This window comes from Anomaloglossus baeobatrachus, chromosome 8 (genome assembly GCF_048569485.1).
Source record: "Anomaloglossus baeobatrachus isolate aAnoBae1 chromosome 8, aAnoBae1.hap1, whole genome shotgun sequence".
Taxonomy (NCBI): Eukaryota; Metazoa; Chordata; class Amphibia; order Anura; family Aromobatidae; genus Anomaloglossus; species Anomaloglossus baeobatrachus.
This window is the reverse complement of record NC_134360.1, coordinates 218,937,669-218,963,421: the sequence shown is the minus strand read 5'-3', so window position 1 is coordinate 218,963,421 and position 25,753 is coordinate 218,937,669. Positions and strand designations below refer to the sequence as shown.

At 49.0% G+C, this 25,753-nt stretch overlaps 2 protein-coding genes across 2 annotated transcripts in view; one reads left to right on the top strand and one right to left on the bottom strand.

Annotated features, from left to right (window-relative positions):
• LOC142248870 (uricase-like) overlaps positions 1-13,709 on the bottom strand; it is a 34,605-nt gene extending 20,896 nt beyond the window's left edge. The window contains exon 1 of the mRNA XM_075320219.1: positions 13,576-13,709. Coding sequence (XP_075176334.1) covers positions 13,576-13,587 — 12 coding nt within the window. The 5' untranslated portion in view covers positions 13,588-13,709. The remainder of the gene's footprint in view (positions 1-13,575) is intronic.
• The window catches only part of DNASE2B (deoxyribonuclease 2 beta), a 29,033-nt gene extending 3,550 nt beyond the window's left edge, over positions 1-25,483 (top strand). The window contains exons 2-6 of the mRNA XM_075320216.1: positions 5,841-6,012; positions 8,145-8,226; positions 18,685-18,846; positions 22,650-22,847; positions 24,398-25,483. Coding sequence (XP_075176331.1) covers positions 5,841-6,012; positions 8,145-8,226; positions 18,685-18,846; positions 22,650-22,847; positions 24,398-24,735 — 952 coding nt within the window. The 3' untranslated portion in view covers positions 24,736-25,483. The remainder of the gene's footprint in view (positions 1-5,840; positions 6,013-8,144; positions 8,227-18,684; positions 18,847-22,649; positions 22,848-24,397) is intronic.
• Positions 25,484-25,753: the final 270 nt, after the last annotated feature.

Below are 25,753 nucleotides of genomic sequence, written 5' to 3'. Positions count from 1 at the left end.
AATAGGCTTTATTGGCAGGACCAAAAAACTATTAGCATTGGCAAAGCTATATTTCTACTTAGAAATAATTCTAAGTATTCACAACCGGTCACCGATAAATATAAACACAAAATCCCAAATACAATGGGGAAGAGTGAGCGAAATGTCTAAACGATAATTATCTGAAGTAACCAATCACAGAGCAGGTTGTAATCTCCAAGAGCAAAATCTAAAAAGAAAGCTGCGCTGTGATTGGTTGCTATGGTGCACGTGCCAACAGTAATCCCAGGATCTGAGGGCTTTAGGCAAAGTGGGAATTGGGGGGAAAATGTGTCAAAAAGTGGTCAGCCCCCGAGTAACAAAAAACAGGACCCCATCCGTGTATCTATTATCTATCCATTATATATCTATTATCTATTCATTATCTATCCATTATATATCTATTCATTATCTATTATCTATTCATTATCTATCTATTATCTATTCATTATCTATCCATTATATATCTATTCATTATCTATCTATTATCTATCTATCTATTATCTATCTATTATCTATCTATTATATATCTATTCATTATCTATCTATCATCTATTCATTATCTATCTAACTATTATCTATTCATTATCTATCCACTATATATCTATTCATTATCTATCTATTATCTATCTATCTATTATCTATCTATCTATTATCTATCTATTATCTATCTATTATATATCTATTCATTATCTATCTATTATCTATCTATTATCTATCCCTCTATCTATTATCTATTATCTATCTATCTATCTATTATCTATCTATCTATTATCTATCTATTATCTATCTATTATCTATCTATCTATTATCTATCTATCTATTATCTATCTATCTATCTATCTATTATCTATCTATTATCTATCTATTATCTATCTATCTATTATCTATCTATCTATTATCTATCTATTATCTATCTATTATCTATCTATCTATTATCTATCTATCTATTATCTATCTATTATCTATCTATTATCTATATATTATCTATCTATCTATTATCTATCTATCTATTATCTATCTATTATCTATCTATCTATTATCTATCTATTATCTATCTATTATCTATCTATTATCTATCTATCTATTATCTATCTATTATCTATCTATTATATATCTATTCATTATCTATTTATCTATCTATCTCCCCGTTGTTACTGTCTCTGCTCATTATTTGCCCCCTACACTAATGCTGGGGGTCCGTTGTTTCCTCGCTGTCAGGTAGAGGGGGACAAGTCCGCCATCAGGAGAGACTCCCCCCAGGGGGCCATGATGCCGCTGCGGTGCAGGATCTGTTAGTCCAGTCCCCGGTGGCTCGGGGGCCTCATGCCTGGGCTGCACAGACTAAGCACCAAGAACACTGGAGTATATAGCACTGGACCCATATAAAATAGATCAGGCGAATAACGCAAGGGCTCAGATATAACAAGATGAGGGAGTAACCCCCAGGATGAGTATACGGCCTTATAAATACAATTTATGTTAAGCACAGAAATAAAATATGTTCAATAAGTCATAGCAGAATGCACCGAGGCCGCTGTGTGAGCCGGGATAAGAGAATATCCCAAATTCAGCCAAAATGCTAAGTGATGGAGAAACTGCCTAGATGCAGGAATTGTGAGAATATTTGTGCATATATCATTATATCGGCTTCTCCCGGCTCACTCAGCGGCCTCGGTGTATTATATTATGACTTATTGAACTTGTATTTGGACTTAATAAAAGGTGTAAGATGCACTTTTTTCTAAAAACGTTTTGGAGGAAAGTGGGGGGTGCATGTTATAGTCTGGATGTACCTGGCTGTGGCTGTGAGGTGAGGACGAGGGTCACAGGAGGCAGGAGCAGACGCTGGGGCCAACACTGTGCCCACTAAGGCTATATGCGCATGCTCCATCTTTGTGGTGACCACAAAGATGTACGTTTTTGGTCCCAAAAAAAACACACCCTCGGCATGTTTTTCTGCGTTTTTTTAGTGCGCTTTTGCCCAGTGCATTTTTTAAGTCATATCTATTGACTAGAAGGGCTCAAAATGCTGACAAAAACGTAGAAAGAATTGACATGTTGCAGTGGTCACCACAAAAACACAGCCAAAAAAAAAGCTGCAATGTGCGGACAGAAAAACTGAAATCCCAGACTTTGCTGGGGAAGGAAATGTTACAGTTTTAGGACCAAAACTGCACCCATAAAACGAGCAAAAACGCGGCAAAAAAGCAGTGTGCGCACAAGGCCTAATAAAAAAAAAATGAATATTCACTGCTCCCCACAGCGATAATCCTGCCCATCTCTCTGCACTGAAGCCAGTGCCAAGAGGTGGCATCAGAGGGCACGCATGACCACCTAACTGCCGGCTTACTGTAGCGACTGGGGTGATCACCGTGTCCGCTTTTAAAGGAAGTGAATATTCACTGCTCCCCAAGCCCATGATCTCAGGCGTGAGTAGCAGTGAATATTCCGTCAGCTAATACTGACGTGTAACTGGGGGCGCATAGCATTGATGTCATGCGCTGCACTGCTTACATTCTAAAGACACTTGCCGACATCAGAAGAGGATGCCGAACACCAGGGGAGCAGAGGGATGGTGAGTATATTAGTTTTTTTGTATGTGTGTGCAGTGTGATCGAAAGCATACACACCAGAAAGGGCCCATGATGGGGGCATATATACTAGGATAGGGGACATATATACCAGGATTAGGGACTTACACTGACAAGCAAAAAGGTAACAATGTTTTAGCTTTTGACTTCCAGGCTCCATATCTCACTATCCACTACAGCTCTGAGCATGAGACGACCTTCATTTAATAGACAATTATCTTGGCTATCTCATTCATAAATGTGACTTGCAGATATTTAGCATATGACCTTATACGTCTTTGCAAAGGTGATGAGTGAAAGATTGCCTTCAATACACCCGAGGGTCACTTTGAAAATTTGGTGATGCCATTCAGTTTAACTAATGCTCCATCAATGTTTCAAAACTTCATAAATTATATTTTTTCTCCTTTAGTGAGTAGATTTGTAGTGATATACTTGGGTGACATCTTGGCTTACTCATGTTCTCATGAGGAGCATCAGGAGCATGCTCAGCAGGTACATCAAGTTCTTCTTGACGATCATTTATATGCCAAACTGGAGAATTGTCATTTTGAGGTGCAGCAGATTCAGGTTTCCAGATGGATCTTGTTAAGGTACAGGCCATCCTTGATTGGGTACAGCCTACTAACCTTTACACTAGAACTACTGGACTCGTGGCACCTATATAGGAATACATGGTGCAAAGTAGTCAAAATGACTACCTCAGTAGTTCTAGTGTTAAAGCTTTGCAGAGGTTCTTAGGTTTTGCTAATTATTATTCTTAGTTCCTTAAGAATTTCTCAGTTATAGTCAAACCTCTTACTGATATGACCAAGGAGGGGACTGACTTCTCCTCTTGGTCTACTGAGGCTGTTGATGCCTTTGTGGCTCTCAAGTCAGCTTTTTCTGAGGCCTTAATCAACCCGATGTGGACTTGCCTTTTATGGTTGCGGTAGACGCCTCTTCTGTGGGGATGGATGTTGTTTTTTTCCTTAGGAACACTAACCTCGACCCCTGCTTGGTGGAACTCCTATTGTTACTATTTGAGTTCATTTTAATCCACAACTGTCTTTTAACCGCCAAGTGCACCTCCAGCTCCAGGGAATTGCGATGGGGGCGGCGTTTGCCCCATCCTATGCCAACCTGTTCCTGGGAAATTGGGAAAGGGATGTGACACCCTGGAGAATCCAGGTAGTCACAGATAGGCCCCTGCATTACACCATTCCCACACTAGGCAACACACAGCCGACCTCGACCTGAAACCCTAGTCACCCCCCCTTAGGAAGAGATAGACACACCAGTGGGCGTGACCAGGTGGTTGGTGCACGCCAACCCAGGGGTCTAGACAGCCCGGGGCGGGAAAACAAACAGATTAGTCTGAGGTTCAAGTTGAGAGGAGGTGTGCTGGGGCTGTGTGTGGCTCCAGCACAGGAGGTCAAGTTAAACGGTACCAGGGTAAGAGCCCTGGTGCCTCTGGCTAGGTGGCAGACGGTGGTCTCCGTCAGCAGGAGACGGGAAGACAGCTCGGTGGAACCGAGGTGGACCGGGACAGGGTAGTGTCCCGCCAGTACCAACACGGGGAACCAACCCGGAAACCGTAGCACAAAGGGGGGTACTCGGACCCTGAAGCCAGAAACAAGCGGACTGGTTAATTAACCAATTGAGGTCAGGACTAGAGGTCCTGTCCCACCAAAAGTCCGTCATAGAAGACAGCAGCCCACCGATTCGGGATAGGAGGTCACCGCCAGGGTCCATAGATCCCACGGGCCAGCGTCTGCGGGCACGGCTCCTTAAGCCACATCCAGCCGGGAGCGGACTCCTGAGCTTCATACTAGGACAGTTTACGTTACACAAAATAGTGCAGGAGAAAGATAGAGACCACCAGCCGGGTGGGGAACTTGGACGCAACGGGCCGCAACACCGGCCACCATCACCTTGGTTTACCAGAGACTTGTGTGTTTTACTAACAGTGAGTACACCAGCACCCCTGCAGTCGCTATCCCCCTGCACAGAACCACTGGGTCCCGGGGCCACCATCCCTGCCCACAGAGGGGTTAACAACTTGCTGCAGAACATCTCCCCCGGGTGTCCCATAACTGCAGCGGTGGTGTCCCAACTCACCACGCACCATGGGTGGCGTCACAAACCTAATACGGCCCAGCCCGTACATATACGTCCCCCCATTTATTCAGCGTGTCCGCGAGACCCCCGGGTCCGGAATCCCTCGAGCCACCACCCCTGAAGGCCCGGACCCAAGCAGCGCCGGGTGCTGGCACGGGGGCGGCACAGGGACATTTTTCAGAGCTCGGCCAGGTACATGACTGGATCCGCAACATTGATGATATCTGGTGTGTCTGGGACCAACTGTATTTATGGCAAAACTCAACAACTGGGCGTCGGGAACAAACCTTTATACCTTGGCATCTGAAATGTAAGTGCAGTCTATACATATGTCCTTACAATTCCTGCATCTAGGGAGTCACCCCATTTAGCACTTTGCACCTTATGGGGAAATTGTATCCTAATACTTCTATTATCTGGAGAGCTGCTTTGCAGAGCACTTTATTTCTAATTATCACTACCTCAATTATGCCTTCAGGTGTTTTATTGCATAAATAGTATTTAGCATTTTGGCGGAATTTGTGCATATGTAATGATATTGCCTTGTCCTGGCTTACACAGCGGCCTCGTGCATTCTGCTATGACTAATTGAACCTATTTTATTTCTGTACTTAATATAAACTGTATATATAAGGCCGTATACTCGGCCTGGTTTTTTTTATAGGGCCATATACTCGTCCTGGCTGTTTTTAGAGGGCCGTATACTCAGCCTGGGGGTTTTTATAGGACCGTATACTCGTCTTGGCTGTTTTTAGAGGGCCATATTCTCGTCCTGGGGATTTTTATAGGGCCTTATACTCGTCCTGGGGACTTTTATAGGACCGTATACTCGTCTTGGCTGTTTTTAGAGGGCCGTATTCTTGTCCTAGGAATTTTTATAGGGCTGTATACTTGTTCTGGGTGTTTTTACTCCCTGATCTTGTTATATAAGAATACAATATCCAGTGTCTGAAAAAGTTCTGCAACTTTTGTTTTGGGGATTTCCTCATAGACAACATAGTGGGATATGAAAGTGCACTGAGGCGCAACCTGATGCAAAACCTATAAAGGCGCCCCCTCCTGTCAACTACTATTCATTACACTGCTGACTTTTTTTGCAATGTTTGTTCTCCTTTTATATTTCCGAAGGTTTGTGGTTTATAAGATACCAATGCGTATGATCAATGAGTCGTATGGACCAGGCCTGGACTATTTGTATCTCGACTCAAAGTCACAGGGATGGCAAGTCAGCAAATTCCTCATCAACATGACCAAGGGGGCGATGGCGCATGCGCTGGAGCAGCTGTACCGGTCATACAACGTGAGTGCTGACTGCAGTGTGTGCCTCGATATTGTGCCAAGTAGATGTAGAAACGTGGTGTCAAGGGAGGAATTTTGGGTCAAGACTGCTAATGGAGTCTTCGTTTAGGATCCAGAGACGGTGCCCCATTAATGCTGTATACCAGTGCCGATATATATCAATGTATATAAGACAAAGAACACAGACATGCTCTCTTTTCAGCCAGCATCACCAACTGACTTGGTTTTAATGAGATAGATCCAATTATACAGTAAGTAAGCCTAAATAACCTTGAAACTAACGAAGGAGTGCATTCACTCCCCAATTTCTCACATCACTCCTGCCCTCCCGTACATTCCTTTTGTGTGAACATTACTGATAAGAGTTTATAGCTTCACATCTGGCTTCATCATCTTAAAGCTGGTGTCACACTAAACGACAGCGACAACGACGTCGCTGTTACGTCACCATTTTCGGTGACGTAACAGCGACCTTGTAAGTCGCTGTTATGATCGCTGCTTAGCTGTCAAACACAGCAGAAGCAGCGATCATAAGGTCGCTGTGCTACATGTTCAGAGAGCAGGGAGCCGCGCTTAGCGCTGGCTCCTTGCTCTCCTGCAGCACACATCGGGTTAATTAACCCGATGTGTGCTGCAGCTACATGTCACAGTTCAGAGAGCAGGGAGCCGCGCTTAGCGCTGGCTCCTTGCTCTCCTGCAGCACACATCGGGTTAATTAACCCGATGTGTGCTGCAGCTACATGTCACAGTGCAGAGAGCAGGGAGCCGCGCGCACTGCTTAGCGCTGGCTCCTTGCTCTCCTTGCTACAGTATGCATCGGGTTAATTACCCGATGCATACTGCAGCCACATGTGCACAGAGCAGGAGCCGGCGCTGGCAGCAAGAGCGGAGGCTGGTAACCAGCGTAAACATCGGGTAACCAGGGAAAGGTCTTCCCTTGGTTACCCGATGTTTACGCTGGTTACAGCTTACCGCAGCTGCCAGTGCCAGCTCCTGATCGCTTCATTTCGTCGCTCTCTCGCTGTCACACACAGCGATGTGTGTGTCACAGCGGGAGAGTGACGACCAAAAAATGAAGCTGGAGATTCAGCAACGACCGGCGACCTCACAGCAGGGGCCAGGTCGTTGCTGGATGTCACACACAGCGACAGCGACGGGACGTCGCTGCAACGTCACAGAAAATGGTGACGTAGCAGCGACGTCGTTGTCGTCGTCGTTATGTGTGACACCAGCTTTAGTTAACTCCTTCATGATTATACAACTTTGAATTATACTATAGGTCTGTGCAATTGCTACACAGACAGATAATTTTGCATCTACATCTACATTTTGATTTAGTTATATACACAGATATTCTTATTACGTTTAAATAAACATACTACAGCTCAGGTGACCTCCACAGTGGCACTGAAGATAATTGTAAATAGTTGTCTTTTATTGAGAAGAACTTGTAGGACCAGCACAAGCACAGACGTTTCGTTCAAAGACCTTCATCAGTGTGCTTGCAGGGGGTCCTCAGGAGGTATAGCAACTTAACAGCTGACGTGGTCAGGTATGATGTGGTGCGCGTCATACCTGACCACGCCAGCCTTCTGAGGACCCCCTGCACGCACACTGATGAAGGTCTTTGACCGAAACATCTGTGCTTGTGCTGGTCCTATAAGTTCTTCTCAATAAAAGACCACTATTCACAATTATCTTGAGTGCCAAGTTTCTACATCTACTTGAGACAGTTTTGGACCCTACTTGAGCACCACCCCAGAAGTGCCGTGTGTATCAACTCGCTCGCTATTGTGCTAGACTGTTCAGGGCTGGTACGTACGTCCCTTCTTCTCCTAGGATTAGGTATCGTCAGCCAAATAACACCCGGTGTGCACTGTGCGGCAGATGTGTCTGTATATGGAATTCTGTGTGCAAAATAATCCCAGCGTGCCCATAAACCCGGGTGGACACAAAGGTACATTGGGCCATCAGAAATTTATAAGCAACATGTTATGGATAAATGCATTTTGGGAACGCCGTACAATCGAGTCTAGAAGGTACAAATATGAAGAAAAGGTTGATGTGATATGTGTATTATGGCTCCTGAAATTTATGCATGGTTTTTGAATCTCACTATTTTCCTTCCTTCAGAGAAACGACACAGCATACATGCTATATAATGATTCTCCGCCGGGTATGAACAGCTCCTTCACAAAAAGAGGGCACTCCAAGGGTAAGTCCCACTCCTCCTATGTGTACATTGTATACTGGCCGCACAGCAGCGCTCAGGCTGCAGTATCTGGAGGTCCCACTCCTCCTATGTGCTCTGTATACTGGTCACACGGCAGCGCCCGGGCTGTATTATATAGAGGTCCCACTCCTCCTATGTGTACATTGTATACTGGTCACACGGCAGCGCTCGGGCTGTAGTATATAGAGGTCCCACTCCTCCTATGTGCACATTGTATACTGGCCGCACAGTAGCGCTCGGGCTGTAGTATATAGAGGTCCCACTCCTCCTATGTGCACTGTATACTGGCCACACGGCAGCGCTCGGGCTGTAGTATATAGAGGTCCCACTCCTCCTATGTGCACATTGTATACTGGCCACACGGCAGCGCTCGGGCTGTAGTATCTGGAGGTCACACTCCTCCTATGTGCACTGTATACTGGCCACACGGCAGCGCTCGGGCTGTAGTATATAGAGGTCCCACTCCTCCTATGTGCACATTGTATACCGGCCACACGGCAGCGCTCAGGCTGTAGTATCTGGAGGTCCCATTCCTCCTATGTGGATTGTATACTGGCCGCAAAACAGCGCTCAGGCTGTAGTATCTGGAGGCCACACTCCTCCTATGTGGATTGTATACTGGCCACACGGCAGCGCTCAGGCTGTAGTATCTGGAGGCCACACTCCTCCTATGTGCACTGTATACCAGCCGCACAGCAGCGCTCGGGCTGTAGTATATAGAGGTCCCACTCCTCCTATGTGCACATTGTATACCAGCCGCACAGCAGCGCTCGGGCTGTAGTATATAGAGGTCCCACTCCTCCTATGTGCACATTGTATACCAGCCGCACAGCAGCGCTCGGGCTGTAGTATATAGAGGTCCCACTCCTCCTATGTGCACATTGTATACCAGCCGCACAGCAGCGCTCGGGCTGTAGTATATAGAGGTCCCACTCCTCCTATGTGCACATTGTATACCAGCCGCACAGCAGCGCTCGGGCTGTAGTATATAGAGGTCCCACTCCTCCTATGTGCACATTGCATACTGGCCGCACGGCAGTGCTCGGGCTGTAGTATCTGGAGGTCACACTCCTCCTATGCACATTGTATACTGGCCGCACGGCAGCGCTCGGGCTGTAGTGTCTGGAAGTCCTACTCCTCCTATGTGCACAGTATACTGGCCGCACAGCAGCGCTCAGGCTGTAGTATCTGGAGGTCACACTCCTCCTATGTGCACATTGAATACTGGCCGCACGGCAGCGCTCGGGCTGTAGTATTTGGAGGTCCCATCCCTCCTATGTGCACTGTATACCGGCCGCACGGCAGCGCTCAGGCTGTAGTATCTGGAGGTCCCACTCCTCCTATGTGCTCTGTATACTGGTCACACGGCAGCGCCCGGGCTGTATTATATAGAGGTCCCACTCCTCCTATGTGTACATTGTATACTGGTCACACGGCAGCGCTCGGGCTGTAGTATATAGAGGTCCCACTCCTCCTATGTGCACATTGTATACTGGCCGCACAGTAGCGCTCGGGCTGTAGTATATAGAGGTCCCACTCCTCCTATGTGCACTGTATACTGGCCACACGGCAGCGCTCGGGCTGTAGTATATAGAGGTCCCACTCCTCCTATGTGCACATTGTATACTGGCCACACGGCAGCGCTCGGGCTGTAGTATATAGAGGTCCCACTCCTCCTATGTGTACATTGTATACTGGCCACACGGCAGCGCTCGGGCTGTAGTATATAGAGGTCCCACTCCTCCTATGTGCACATTGTATACTGGCCACACGGCAGCGCTCAGGCTGTAGTATCTGGAGGTCCCATTCCTCCTATGTGGATTGTATACTGGCCACACGGCAGCGCTCAGGCTGTAGTATCTGGAGGTCCCATTCCTCCTATGTGGATTGTATACTGGCCACACGGCAGCGCTCAGGCTGTAGTATCTGGAGGTCCCATTCCTCCTATGTGGATTGTATACTGGCCACACGGCAGCGCTCGGGCTGTAGTATATAGGGGTCCCACTCCTCCTATGTGCACTGTATACTGGCCACACGGCAGCGCACGGGCTGTAGTATATAGAGGTCCCACTCCTCCTATGTGCACATTGTATACCGGCCACACGGCAGCGCTCAGGCTGTAGTATCTGGAGGTCCCATTCCTCCTATGTGGATTGTATACTGGCCGCAAAACAGCGCTCAGGCTGTAGTATCTGGAGGCCACACTCCTCCTATGCACATTGTATACTGGCCACACGGCAGCGCTCGGGCTGTAGTGTCTGGAAGTCCTACTCCTCCTATGTGCACAGTATACTGGCCGCACAGCAGCGCTCAGGCTGTAGTATCTGGAGGTCACACTCCTCCTATGTGCACATTGAATACTGGCCGCACGGCAGCGCTCGGGCTGTAGTATCTGGAGGTCACACTCCTCCTATGTGCACATTGAATACTGGCCGCACGGCAGCGCTCGGGCTGTAGTATCTGGAGGTCACACTCCTCCTATGTGCACATTGCATACTGGCCGCACGGCAGCGCTCGGGCTGTAGTATCTGGAGGTCACACTCCTCCTATGTGCACATTGAATACTGGCCGCACGGCAGCGCTCGGGCTGTAGTGTCTGGAAGTCCTACTCCTCCTATGTGCACAGTATACTGGCCGCACAGCAGCGCTCAGGCTGTAGTATCTGGAGGTCACACTCCTCCTATGTGCACATTGAATACTGGCCGCACGGCAGCGCTCGGGCTGTAGTATCTGGAGGTCCCATCCCTCCTATGTGCACAGTATACCGGCCGCACAGCAGCGCTCAGGCTGTAGTATCTGGAGGTCACACTCCTCCTATGTGCACATTGAATACTGGCCGCACGGCAGCGCTCGGGCTGTAGTATATAGAGGTCCCACTCCTCCTATGTGCACTGTATACTGGCCACACGGCAGCGCTCGGGCTGTAGTATCTGGAGGTCCCATCCCTCCTATGTGCACAGTATACCGGCCGCACAGCAGCGCTCAGGCTGTAGTATCTGGAGGTCACACTCCTCCTATGTGCACATTGAATACTGGCCGCACGGCAGCGCTCGGGCTGTAGTATATAGAGGTCCCACTCCTCCTATGTGCACATTGAATACTGGCCGCACGGCAGCGCTCGGGCTGTAGTATCTGGAGGTCCCATCCCTCCTATGTGCACAGTATACCGGCCGCACAGCAGCGCTCAGGCTGTAGTGTCTGGAGGTCACACTCCTCCTATGTGCACTCTATACCGGTTGCATGCCAGCGCTCGGTCTTTAGTATCTGGAGGTCACACAACCGGAATAGAGATATTGGATGAGCATGCCATCAAAAGATATGACCGAGAGACACATTACTCAGGTCTGAAGCCCCATAGCGGAGACCCCTCTGGGCAGACAGTAGATAGTGGAAAAAAATACCATCCAGAAATGATTAAAATAATCAGAATACAGAAGGAAAAGCTGTAGAAGTGTTAGAAGACTGGAAGTGATAGTGGCAGGTGATGAATAAACCATGTATTTGGGACATATATGGATACTACAGATGCTGATATAGTTATCTCCTTTGCCTGATTTTATAATGGAATAATAAAGGATCAATTTTATTAATATCATTGATGGATGTGCCGGACATTTCTAGTTTGAACCTTTTGATAGTGGAGGATTGATCCTTTTTCTTGCACCTTGGTATTCATGGACGTCCAACAATGTGACTTGTCTTAACTCTGAGGGTTTCATAAGGTTGCTAGAATGTCAGTCCATGCTGTCACTTCACCAGTCCATGCTGTCACTTCACCAGTCCATGCTGTCACTTCACCAGTCCATGCTGTCACTTCACCAGTCCATGCTGTCACTTCACCAGTCCATGCTGTCACTACACCAGTCCATGCTGTCACTACACCAGTCCATGCTGCCACTTCACCAGTCCATGCTGTCACTACACCAGTCCATGCTGTCACTTCACCAGTCCATGCTGTCACTTCACCAGTCCATGCTGTCACTACACCAGTCCATGCTGTCACTACACCAGTCCATGCTGTCACTACACCAGTCCATGCTGTCACTTCACCAGTCCATGCTGTCACTACACCAGTCCATGCTGCCACTTCACCAGTCCATGCTGTCACTTCACCAGTCCATGCTGTCACTACACCAGTCCATGCTGTCACTACACCAGTCCATGCTGCCACTTCACCAGTCCATGCTGTCACTACACCAGTCCATGCTGTCACTTCACCAGTCCATTCTGCCACTTCACCAGTCCATACTGTCACTTCACCAGTCCATACTGCCACTTCACCAGTCCATGCTGCCACTTCACCAGTCCATGCTGCCACTTCACCAGTCCATGCTGCCACTTCACCAGTCCATGCTGCCACTTCACCAGTCCATGCTGTCACTTCACCAGTGCATGCTGTCACTTCACCACTCCATACTGTCACTTTACCAGTCCATTCTGCCATTTCACCAGTCCATGCTGCCACTTCACCAGTCCATGCTGCCACTTCACGCATCTATGTGGCCACTTCACCAGTCCATACTGCCACTTCACGCATCTATGTGGCCACGTCACCAGTCCATTCTGCCACTCCATCAGTCTATTTTGCCACTTCCCCAGTCCATACTGCCACTTCCCCAGTCCATACTGCCACTTCACCAGTCCATGCGGCCACTTCCCCAGTCCATACTGCCACTTCCCCAGTCCATACTGCCACTTCCCCAGTCCATACTGCCACTTCCCCAGTCCATACTGCCACTTCCCCAGTCCATACTGCCACTTCCCCAGTCCATACTGCCACTTCCCCAGTCCATACTGCCACTTCCCCAGTCCATACTGCCACTTCCCCAGTCCATACTGCCACTTCACCAGTCCATACTGCCACTTCCCCAGTCCATGCGGCCACTTCACCAGTCCATGCGGCCACTTCACTAATCCATTCTGCCTCATCACCAGTCCATGCTGCCACCTCTTGGTATAGTAAAGTGGGATGGACAACCCCTTTAATTGCTATTGGAAGAATGGTGACAATCAGCGAGCCGTCTGCAGTGCATTTCTAATAATACAGCTCAAAGTGACTTTTCTGGGGCGGCCGAGTGTCGACCACTTTGTGGGCCCCTCACCATCGTTAGACTTGGGATGGGGCAGGGAACGTTCCCTTTGTCTTTTGCTGTTCCTGATTTGAATCGTTGTCTTTTCGGAAGACATTCACCCTGTAACTATGACGTGACCTGTAACAATCTTGTTTCTTATACGGATCGGTCACATTATCCACATCTAAATCCCTCTGATGAAACAATCCGAAATCCTCAATACAAACTCTGCCTGTGTAAAGTAAATATAATTTCCTACCTTTGTTTGCATTTTGTCGTTTTTCTCTTGAGACGATTTTTCGGGTGCACTCGTCACCTTTGATCCAAATCTTCTCTCAGACACGCTTGATCTTCTGCTTTCTTCACTTCTTACCCAGCTGGTTTATTTCAGGTATCTCAGGGTGCTGAGTATCCACCCACCGCACCTCCTCGCACCCTCCTGGCCATCACGACCCACCCAGTAAGAGTGGAGCAACGCCTTCTGTGCATGCGCTGCTGCTTGGCACATAGATGGTGGCTGCACCCTATAGATTTCCCATCCTCATTATTCATGAACATTGGGCGTGTGGAATTCAGCATCCTAGGACTCAATGTTCAGGTCATCAGCAGAAGAGGAACGAGACACTGCACCGGGAATCACGTGGCCAAAGAGAAAAGCCCTGCAAATGACCAGGACTTAACTGGTCAAGAGGGGCTTCAGGAAAGGGCGAGGAACATCCGGAGCCATCACCAGTCACGTGGGCAGGTTCTGCTCTTATGTTATTCCCGCTGCTCTCCAGAGAAGTCACCGTTCCACAGAATCATGATGGTCTTTATAAAAGGGACGGAGCTCACAGGGCAATAATGCAGAGCAACCTCAAGACACGCCCCTGAGGATCCCGTGAGTAACGCCCCCCTGGGGCACTAAATAAAAAGTCCCATATCTCTGGAACAATATGGTAACATTTTAAAAAAATAAATAAAAACCTGCATAATGAGGGGAGCAGATAGAGTAAATAAATGCAAATACTGTTCACGTTACACTGTAAATGCTGGTGATGTCACCGCTGCAGCAAATCAACAAAGACCAGAGCAGTACCCGAGGATGACTAATTGGCTGAAAATATTTTAAAGAGGAGAACCCCTTTAAATTCAATAAATTGTGGTGAAAAGTAATTTTTGCAATTGTGTTTCATTCAACTTTTTGCAGCCTTTGGTTTTTACAGGATCCTTGTTTCCCAACACATCGTTAACTGAGAATTTGTCGGTGATGTCGATAGTTTCTTTGACTTTTATCTTTTTTTTTTCTGAGCTCATTTGTGTCCATATCAAAGTTCTTCCCAACGTTAATCTGATCTGTGGAAAAGACAGATAAGAATGACAAACTCCCTGTCGCTCGCTGAAGGATTCTCAGTTAGCTCATTCTGTAGGCAGTATTGTTCAGAGGAAAGAAAAAGAAAAATTAAAAGCCAATTGGTGCAAAAAATATTAATAACACTAAATTGCAAAACTTATTTTTAGCCCAAAATTCTTGCATCTAAGTAGAAGAAATGTCCTTGCAGTTTCCATATCCGTGATGGTGTCTCTAAGCTGTCCTTAAATGACAGAGAACTTGTGCACGATTGCTGGTGGGTCGAGTCCACCCTATGGCCCTGTGATGGGGGACGTGCTCGCTGGTTGTGTTAGTGGCCACCATGGGGTCATGACCAGGAGTTTGTACACCGGCTCCTTACCTGGATGGGTCCGGCAGAGGGTTAATCATTGTCCTCAGTTACTCCTGGACACGTATAGCGCTTGCCCTGGAGTAACGGGATCCGTGTCACGCAGCGCTGCACTAATCCAGCGCTGCACTTTGAACGATAAAAAGTCGACTTTGCAGAAAAAGATATACCTGCACTCCTATATGGGCATGGCGGTGGCGGCCGTTGCGAAGACTCGGCGAGATATCACTCTCCTAGAACAGAGAACCGCCAATAGAAAGGATCTTATATGCAGGTCTCATGTATAGAGGAGTCACTTTCCATCAGACCTATGGCACAAGGGCTGGTGAAGATATATAGGGCAAAGATGCAGGGTGAGCTCTGCTCCATCCAGGGGGCGGACACCACCCACCCGGCATTGTTTGCATATCCCTTGTGAATATGCCAGAAATGTTGAAGTTGGGAGTACCCCCCTTAGGCATTTGTACCCACGCAATTACATTTTCTGCAGCGCCACCTCAGGGCAAATGTTGTATTACACAGAGCACATTCAAGTGCTGTGTAATACAGGACAGGACAGGTCCTCTAGAGCCAGAGACCCTCTATGACTGACCCTCTCTGTGGCCAAGAGATGCGGATCCTGAGCAGAGACCCCCCCAACCCTCATCACCACCCCTTCTATTAACTCAAAACTGCCTAACAGGGCATGAAAATGGGTTTTCTAACTTATACAACCTCCATATTAAAGCCCTTATTGCCTGTGTGATGCCCTGGACCCCAGGGGTCACAAGTAACAACACCTACCACATTACACACACCCCCATCCCCTGTGAGGACACACACCCGTCACCCGAAAGGGAGACCTGGTGCCTCCCTCAGGGCCAGTAGAGCACACCAGGTGGGCGGAGTCATGCGGAAAGGCACGCCCACCGAGGAGACTACTGTCCTGAAGCAGGAAGTACAAAGAGTTCAGTTTAGAGTGTGAGAGTGACAGGAGGTGAAAAGGAGAGAAACTGTCAGGGACCCAGGTTGGAGCCTGGGACCCTTGAACCGTCAGGCAGGCAGACAGTGGTGGCCGTCTGCAGGAGTCCCGGTACAGCAACCGGCGGAACCGTAGGGACCGGGCCAGGGTTGGAGCCCGCCGGCCCTGAACCGGGGAGTCAACCGTATACCGGAGCACCAGAAACCGGGTACTCAGACCCCGTCCTAGGTTAGAAGCCACTGAGTCTAGGCAAATTGACTGATTGCTGGCTGGACCTCACGGGTTCATCCTCACCCAAAGTCCCGAAAGAAGACAAAAGCCCACCGATTCCGGGTGAGTGCCACCGCCAAGGGCCAAACACCCGACGGGCAACCGAGGGCTCCTCCGGAAGCTAAACGCCGGGGAGCGGGCTACCACTGTCCAGGCAGGGGAGCCGAAAAACCGCACAAGAGGTGCAAGGGAAAAGGGACCACCATCAACCTCACAGGGGACACAAGCAGCCGGCTGCGGGACCCGACCATACCTGAACTTTGGTTTACCAGTGACTCTGAGTGTGAATTAATCGTGAGTACACCAGTGCCATCCGGGCACGACACAGCACCGCAGCACGGCACCCTGCACCCCGATAACAACGCAAGCGCTCCCTCACCACTGAGCCCTGGGACACACCACCCCTACCCACGGAGGGGCTAAAATCTAGGCTGCGGCCGCAACACCGATCCCGGACGAGCCCGCCTTCACTCCAGCCGCAGCGGTGGTGCATCCCATCACCACGACCCGTGGGTGGCGTCACGACCCGTAGGAACGACAGCGCGGCCCACCCGGCTGCGCGCCTCGTCCCGCCACCACCACCACCCCACAGACTCTCCCCCCTTAACAGAGCGACGTGGCCCCCGGTCCGGAGGCGCTTGTGCCACCGACAACCCGAGCCCGGACCTCAAGCGGCTCGGCCCGAGCAGCAGAGAAGCGGCCGGGCCCCTCTCAGGGCGGTACACCTGTGTACAGGATCGATGTTACATGTATGTTGTATGATCGATCGCTGGGAGTGAGACCACCGGGACCCCTAATAAACCAATGTGGATATTTCAAAGAATCCACAGCAGAAATCCCCCAGACTGACAATCGCATTCTGCTGCGGCTGTGTCAGTAAATCAGCAATACATTAGCTCCATTGTTAATCAGTGGGTAATCCACAGCTATACGCTGCTAAATCCGCGCACACACTGTCCGTGCTGAATCCACGCACACACTGTCCCTGCTGAATCCGCGCGCACACTGTCCATGCTGAATCCGCGCACACTGTCTGTACTAAATCCACGCACACACTGTCCGTGCTGAATCCACGCACATACTGACCGTGCTGAATCCACGCACACACTGTCCGTGCTGAATCTGTGCACACACTGATCGTGCTGAATCTGAGCACTCACTGTCCGTGCTGAATCCGCGCACACACTGTCTGTACTAAATCCACGCACACACTGTCCGTGCTGAATCCGCGCACACACTGTCTGTACTAAATCCACGCACACACTGACCGTGCTGAATCTGCGCACACAGTGTTCGTGCTGAATCCGCGCACACACTGTCCGTGCTGAATCCGCACACACACTGTCCGTGCTGAGTCCGCGCACACACTGTCCCTGCTGAATCCATGCACACACTGACCCTGCTGAATCCGCGCACACACTGACCCTGCTGAATCCGCACACACACTGTCCGTGCTGAATCCGCACACACACTGTCCGTGCTGAATCCGCACACACACTGTCCGTGCTGAGTCCGCGCACACACTGTCCCTGCTGAGTCCATGCACACACTGACCCTGCTGAATCCGCGCACACACTGACCCTGCTGAATCCGCACACATACTGACCGTGCTGAATCCACGCACACACTGTCCCTGCTGAATCTGCGCACACACTGTCCGTGCTGAATCCGCGCACACACTGTCCGTGCTGAATCCGCGCACACACTGTCCATGCTGAATCCGCGCACACACTGTCCCTGCTGAATCCGCGCACACACTGACCCTGCTGAATCCGCGGACACACTGACCCTGCTGAATCCACGCACACACTGCCCCTGCTGAATCCGCGCACACACTGACCCTGCTGAATCCGTGCCTACACTGTCCGTGCTGAATTCACGCACACACTGTCCGTGCTGAATCCGCGCACACTGTCCCTGCTGAATCTGCACACACACTGTCTGTGCTGAATCCGCGCACACACTGACCCTGCTGAATCCGTGCACACACTGACCGCGTTATATAGAACCCGAGATGTGCTTATATTTCCCCCCTTTGATAATGAGGTAGAAAATGCTATTTAGCTGTGACATGTGGCAGTATGGGCTTTCCCAAACAGCAGAAATCATGTACAGTAATGAAATCAGGCAGCTCTTCCCCTCCCCAGGTCCAGTGCTTGCTCTCTGCCGCTGCTCCGGTTCTGTGTTTTGGCAGCAGCGCTGCTGTCGTCTCAATAGCGCCAATCACCGCTGCTACTGTCTGAAAATCCAGATGTGAATCCGCAGCATTAGCACCGGCTCGAGCTCAGGACAAGTTCAGCCTCCAAATATCAGTAAATATGGTTTCCACTTACTGACAGTAAGCAGAGGTTGTGAATCGCGGCTGGAAGCGAGGCACTCACATTTCTTACGTGAATCCCGCACACAACGTTGATTGCAGCTTTTGCTTTTCTTTCAGGAGCGCTGCTGTTTGACAGATCTCAGGGCTTTTGGCTTGTCCACTCCGTTCCACATTTCCCCCCATTTCCAGAAGACGGCTTCGGATATCCTAATACCGGCAGACGATACGGACAGGTCGCCCTGTGTGTGACGTACAAGTATGAGCAGTTCAAGCAGATCGGTGAGCGTCCGTACTCTGATCCCGCCCTGGCGGCATTTCTGTCTATGGTATAGCAGATATCGCTCTCAGGGACAGCGCCTCTCACATCCGCAGGACCTGTCTGGTATTGCATCTGAGCCTGGAGTAATCAAGGCTGCAATACTGGAGACACCCATGGAGGACACTGCTGCTTCTGGAAGAAAGCAGCCATGTTTTTATGGGGTAGCGCACAGTTTGTCTGTTCACTGGGCTCCGCCATGTCAGGGAATCATGTTGCAACCAGGTCAGTATCGTTCGGGCTGTCCGCACAGTGTATCTTTTTTTGGCTGAGTGTTTGAAGACGCAGCCAAGATGCAGATGTCAATTCTTTTTCTGTTTTGTCCCTGCGTTTCGGAGGACTGGCAGATCAATCCCCGGCTGACTCGGGATCAGCAGGGGATTGATCCCTGGTATCTGGTCATGTGGCGCCCTGGACAAGCCAGGACGTCACAGGAACTACACCAACACACCCCACACCCCGGTTAGGCACACCGAAGTCAAACACAAAATCCTTGTTGCCTTCCTCCAGGGGCTGATATCCACACCAGGGGGTGGGCCAGGCGGTTGGTCCCGCCCACCGAGGAGTTCACAGTCCTGGAGGCGGGAAAAGGAGTCAGTTAGTTTGAAGATGAGTTTTGGAGAGTGAAGTGGTAGGAGAGGAGCAGTCTGACAGCGTCCAGGTGTGTGGCCCGGACGGTACAGCAAGGTTGGCAGACGGTGGTGACCGTCTGCAGGAGAGGCCGATTGGAGTGAGCTGTAAGGACCGTGGACGGGCAGTGGCCCGGCGGTACCGGACCGGTGAACAAAGAGAAACCAGCACCATCCGGCAGGGCTTACGGACCCCGACAAGGCTAGGAGTCGCCGTTGAATTTGTCAAATCCGTTAGCGAAGGGAACCTCCTGGGTTTCCCAGCAGTCAAGACCCGATTGAATGCGACAGCTCAAACCGTAAAGGGAAACACAGTCACCACCAAGGCTACAGTTCCCAGGGCCAGAGCCTGCGGGCAAAAGGGGCTCCTTCAGCACCCATCCAAGCTGGGGAGCGGGTTACCGGTGGGAACCCATTGGGACCGTACACACTACACAGGTGCAGGGAAAGGCAGTCACCATCAACCTGCCGGGAGGAGAAACACCGCAGCCGTCTGTGGGACCCGTCCATCCAGCCGTTTGTTTTACCGGAGACTTTGTATTCATAGATATAGCAACATGTGATAATAAAACTTAACCTTTAATTGGGTTATTTAAAATAAATATATACAAACTGTGATCCAAACACCAATTAAAACCTGGAAATGATGGGACCAATGTATGATGCGTGTATCTATGGCGCCATCATTTACAGAATAAGGGGAACAGATAACGTTCACCTTAATAAACAACACCGGAAAGGTAATACATTTTTCAACACACAAATAGCTGATATGGTATCGCTGATTAGACAGATGCTGGGTAAGTGCAGCCTTCAGAGATGCGTGTATTCACAAGAAGTAGCATGCCACTTAACAAACAGGATATTGTCACTTGGGAGTCACCTGTATTATGGACACTAGGGTCAGCCACAACAGGGCCAGCTGTGGACTGCCCTTGTAAGGGCGGGAGTTCTTGTGGATAATCTAAGGGTCAGCTTTATCCCAGACAGGGCCAGTGACCAAGCCACTGCTCCCCCCGTGCCGGTATATGGACTAAGCAACACTGGAGAAGGACGATACCTCACCGACAAAAAGACTGGGTGAGATGGTTCCACTTTAAGTGGTCCTAACATTGCACTGTATTTGACATCCCATGTTCTTTGACTCTTTGATGTAATTGGTATATAGCATGGTATATGCATTAGGAGGTCATTATCTCCTGGATAGTGTATGTCATGGTGCATCTGTTTGGTTGTCCCCTGATAGAGCGTATTACACTAGCATAGCTCTATAGTGGGACATTCACACTATTTTGGTCTGATGGTGATGACGCCAAGTGACAATATCCTGTTTGTTAAGTGGCATGCTACTTCTTGTGAATACACGCATCTCTGAAGGCTGCACTTACCCAGCATCTGTCTAATCAGCGATACCATATCAGCTATTTGTGTGTTGAAAAATTTATTACCTTTCCGGTGTTGTTTATTAAGGTGAACGTTACCTGTTCCCCTTATTCTGTAAATGATGGCGCCATAGATACACGCATCATACATTGGTCCCATCATTTCCAGGTTTTAATTGGTGTTTGGATCACAGTTTGTATATATTTATTTTAAATAACCCAATTAAAGGTTAAGTTTTATTATCACATGTTGCTATATCTATGCAAGTTGTACATGTTGGAATTCTATTCTAATACCTACTGGTTCTGAATTGGTGCTATTTTCAGACTTTGTATTCATCATTGGCTGAGTGAGTACCACCGTGCCGTGCGGCACAGCGCTGCCCCCGCGACCCTTCACCTCGCCAGGCCACGTAACCCACCTGTCATCCATCCCTACCCCTCACCGGGCCCCGGGACAACCAACCCCCCTACCCACGGAGGGAAGAACCAACATCCAAGCTGCTCTCTGTCACCGCTCCCGGGATCCCCGTCCAGAACAGCGGTGGTGTCACAACCTCACCACAACCGTGGGTGGCGTCACGGACAATATCCATAAACCAAACTACCCCCCTTTCACTCACGGGCGAGGAGCGCCGCTCGAGTCCCCGGGATCCGGCCCATCGCTCGAGCCACTGAGCAGCAGCAGCAGCCGGACCCGAGCAGTGGGAGAGCTCAGCGTCCCCTCCTCCGCCCGCGACAGTCATATGCCGGTCCCCATATAACGTTTATGGGGACCAGAATCTGGTGCAAAGGGGTAGGAGCAAGTGCTTCATACTTAGCGATTCGCTGTCACACTGCTCCCACAGCCCCTCATTCACGTCCCGGGCCGCTCATTCACGTCATTGAATATGCACTGCTTCCCCTTCAACCGATGTCTGTGATTGGTTGCAGTCAGACGAGCCCCCACGCTGAGTGACAGCGTGTCTGATGCTTCCAACCACACATGCCGGTGGGTGGGTCTATATAATACAGTAAAATAAATAAATAATTTAAAAAATTGGCATAGGATCCCCCCATATTATGATCACCAGCACAGATAAAGCCCGCCAGCTGGGGGCAGGTATTTTCAGGCTGGGGATACGCATGGTTATTGGGCCACCCCCAGCCTAAAAATAGTAGCCTGCAGCTACCCGGAATTGCTGATGCAACAGTCCTGGCACAATACCCGGGTCTTCCCGTTGCCTTGGTGCGGTGGCAATAGGGGTAATAATGAGTTAATGGCAGCCCAAAGCTGCCGCTACGCCCTAGATTTTAAATGGGAGGAGTCTATGAGACCCCCCCATCACAAATCTGTAAGGGAAAAGAAAGAAACACAAACACTAAAATAATCCTTTATTTGGAATAAAAGACAAAAAACACCCACTTTCACCACTTTAACCCCAAAAACAACCCTGCAGGTCCGACATAATCCACACAAGGTCTCACGATGCTTCGAGCACTGTTACATCTGAATTCACACAGTGCAGCCATAGAACATGACCGCCCGCTGTGACGTTTAGGCAGCGAGCGAAGTGAGCCGCAAGATCAGCGGTTACGTCACTCAAGTTGGCCTCGGCCACAGCTGGAGTCCTCCACCTGTGACCACAAATAACCTGAATGACTTCGCCTCTGCTGCTGTTCCTGTGCTGGATATAAAAAATGGGGGGACCTTAGATGGGGGGGGTTGGATACGTCGTCTATGACTAATGTTTTGTCTTCTCTTCAATCAAACAGCTGCCCAATTGTTGTACTACAATCCCAATGTGTACAACTGCTCCGTCCCGGACGCCTTTCACAGCGACCTGTGGGGACTGTACAATATTTGTCATAATTTGTCCTTCCCCTGGATAGAGACTACGAGACTTGCTGTCCTCGAATCGGCACAAGGAGAAACCTTCCTTAATTTTGCAAAATCAAAATACTTTCTTGACGGTAAATCCAGAATTTATTGCTTCCTCAATCACACTGGGGCCCTGAGTCATCATCCTGTCTGCACCTTTGTTAAGGCTTTTTTAATGTAGGATGGAGCGGGTAATTTTAGACGGAGCGGGTAATGTTACATGAAACGGGTAATGTTGGACGGAGAGGGTAATGTTAGGTGGAGCGGGTAATGTTAGACGGAGCGGGTAATGTTAGACGGAGTGGGTAATGTTAGATGGAGCGGCTAATTTTAGGTGAAGCGGGTAATGTTAGATGGAGCGGGTAATGTTAGATGGAGCGGATAATGTTGGACGGAGCGGGTAATGTTAGATGGAGTGGATAATGTTGGACGGAGCGGGTAATGTTACATGAAACGGGTAATGTTGGACGGAGAGGGTAATGTTAGGTGGAGCGGGTAATGTTAGACGGAGCGGGTAATGTTAGACGGAGTGGGTAATGTTAGATGGAGCGGCTAATTTTAGGTGAAGCGGGTAATGTTAGATGGAGCGGGTAATGTTAGATGGAGCGGATAATGTTGGACGGAGCGGGTAATGTTAGATGGAGTGGATAATGTTGGACGGAGCGGGTAATGTTAGACGGAGCGGGTAATGTTAGGTGGAGCGGGTAATGTTAGACGGAGCGGGTAATGTTAGGTGGAGCGGGTAATGTTAGACGGAGCGGGTAATGTTAGGTGGAGCGGGTAATGTTAGACGGAGCGGGTAATGTTAGACGGAGCGGGTAATGTTAGACGGAGCGGGTAATGTTAGGTGGAGCGGGTAATGTTAGACAGAGCGGGTAATGTTAGGTGGAGCGGGTAATGTTAGACGGAGCGGGTAATGTTAGGTGGAGCGGGTAATGTTAGACGGAGCGGGTAATGTTAGACGGAGCGGGTAATGTTAGACGGAGCGGGTAATGTTAGACGGAGCGGGTAATGTTAGCTGGAGTGGGTAATGTTAGGTGGAGCGGGTAATGTTAGACGGAGCGGGTAATGTTAGATAGCGGGTAATGTTAGGTGGAGCGGGTAATGTTAGGTGGAGCCGTCCCCCAGCCATGTACAGGAGAGTCCAGCGCTGTGTTATGGGTCACTATCCCGTCGCCTTCTCTGCTTTCCCCCTGCAGTTATGGAATATGCTGTACAAGCGGCAGATGATTACATTCATCTATTGTTTTACAGGTAAAGATTCAGTATTAGCGGTGATGTTTTTCCTTCTTATTCCTCCTCTGTCTGGGCTGAGGAGTCCAGTGGGCGGTCTTATTGATTGGCAGCGCTCTCTGTATACATATTTATACCAGGCATTCACTGATAAGCTCCGCCCACTGGACCCCTGAGCCCCTAGTAAACCAGAATTTAGATAAAAATGCTATTTATTCTTAAGCTTTTCCTGTAAACCTATGTATTATATATATTGCCCTGCTCCGCCGCTCCAGCTCTGTAACATGCTGCCCGTAGATCAAACACCATGTTCCATGTGATGGTTCGTTTTTAGGTCCCAGTCCAGCTCCATCCTCGGACATCACCGCTACTTGAATCTGTCTTTCTTCTTGTAATTCTTCTCCCACAGATATCTTCACCGCCTGGATGGCTCAGAAACTGCAAACAGATTTATTAGCGGAAACATGGCAGCCGACGGGAATAGAGGTTCGCTCAAACTGCACGCTGCCCTGGCACGTCTACACCATCAAGAGAGTCAAAGTCCCCGACCACTCCTTCTACTCCCGCCAGGACCACTCCAAATGGTGCGTGTCCCGGCTGAGCGCAGACATGTGGACGTGTATTGGAGACCTGAACCGATACACTGAGCAGATATGGAGGAGCGGAGGCTTCGTCTGCACCCAGAACAAGCTGATATACTCCGCATTCAGCAGCATTGTGGCCTACTACAGCGACTGTGGACAGTAAAGTCCGGGCTGGGAATCACGGCTGAGCCACTCGTATGATCAAACATCCCATTCCTCATCATCAGTATTGATATAAAAGCCTGTCCACGCTCATCCTCTTCTGAAGACGTCCATGGACCACGCCATGTAATGCTAGAGAAATGTGTCAACACGTGGCTTCCTGCAGCATTTACATGTGACCGTCTGGAGAAGCTGGAACCACGGCGGCCATCAGTGGCACCCGCTTCTTTAGGCTCGGTTCACACATTGCATATTGGTGCAGATACTGCACAAAAAATTGACAATAAATCACAAAATGACAAACAATATATGGTCATTTCCCCACATTAGTGGAAAAGCTTCAATCAACAATATTAACACCATAATCCGAACAGGATATTCAGATTAAAAAAAGCTAAGTAAATCATGAATATTAAAGTATTAATTTTTATTACAAAAATTTTTAATATAATGAACAAGTTCTACAATATAATACCCAGGGACATGGAAGGGGGTGAAATTAGTATAATATTAATGTCGATATCAAAAACATGTAACAATCCAGCACAAAAATTCATTTTATATATTGAAAAAGAGCAATGGATAAATAAATAGATAAATATACCAGTCAACAAAAAAAAAAAGTCCATCAATAGAACAAGGAAAAAGTGCTATATGCTGTGCAGACTTGCTGGTTAATAAAATAAATCCCAAGGATATACATACAGTGTGTCCACCCATACCCTGTCCACCGCCATTAACTTGAGAACAGCGGCAGCTATAGGCATAGAAGTGGTGTCTAGGTATAGTAAAGTAGCCATGTGCTACGCAATGAAACCACCTATAGCGCCACCTGGTGGAAAACAACGGATTAGCATTTTTAGCTGGAAAACGGAACGAGATAGAGAAAAAAAGTGAATTACAAAGTTGTAGGGCATCATCAATTCAATACGAATCGACACTTTGCATACATAAATGCTATGATATGAAACCCATGACACCCCCCCAAAACATTGAATGCTGGTCACGCATATGGCGCT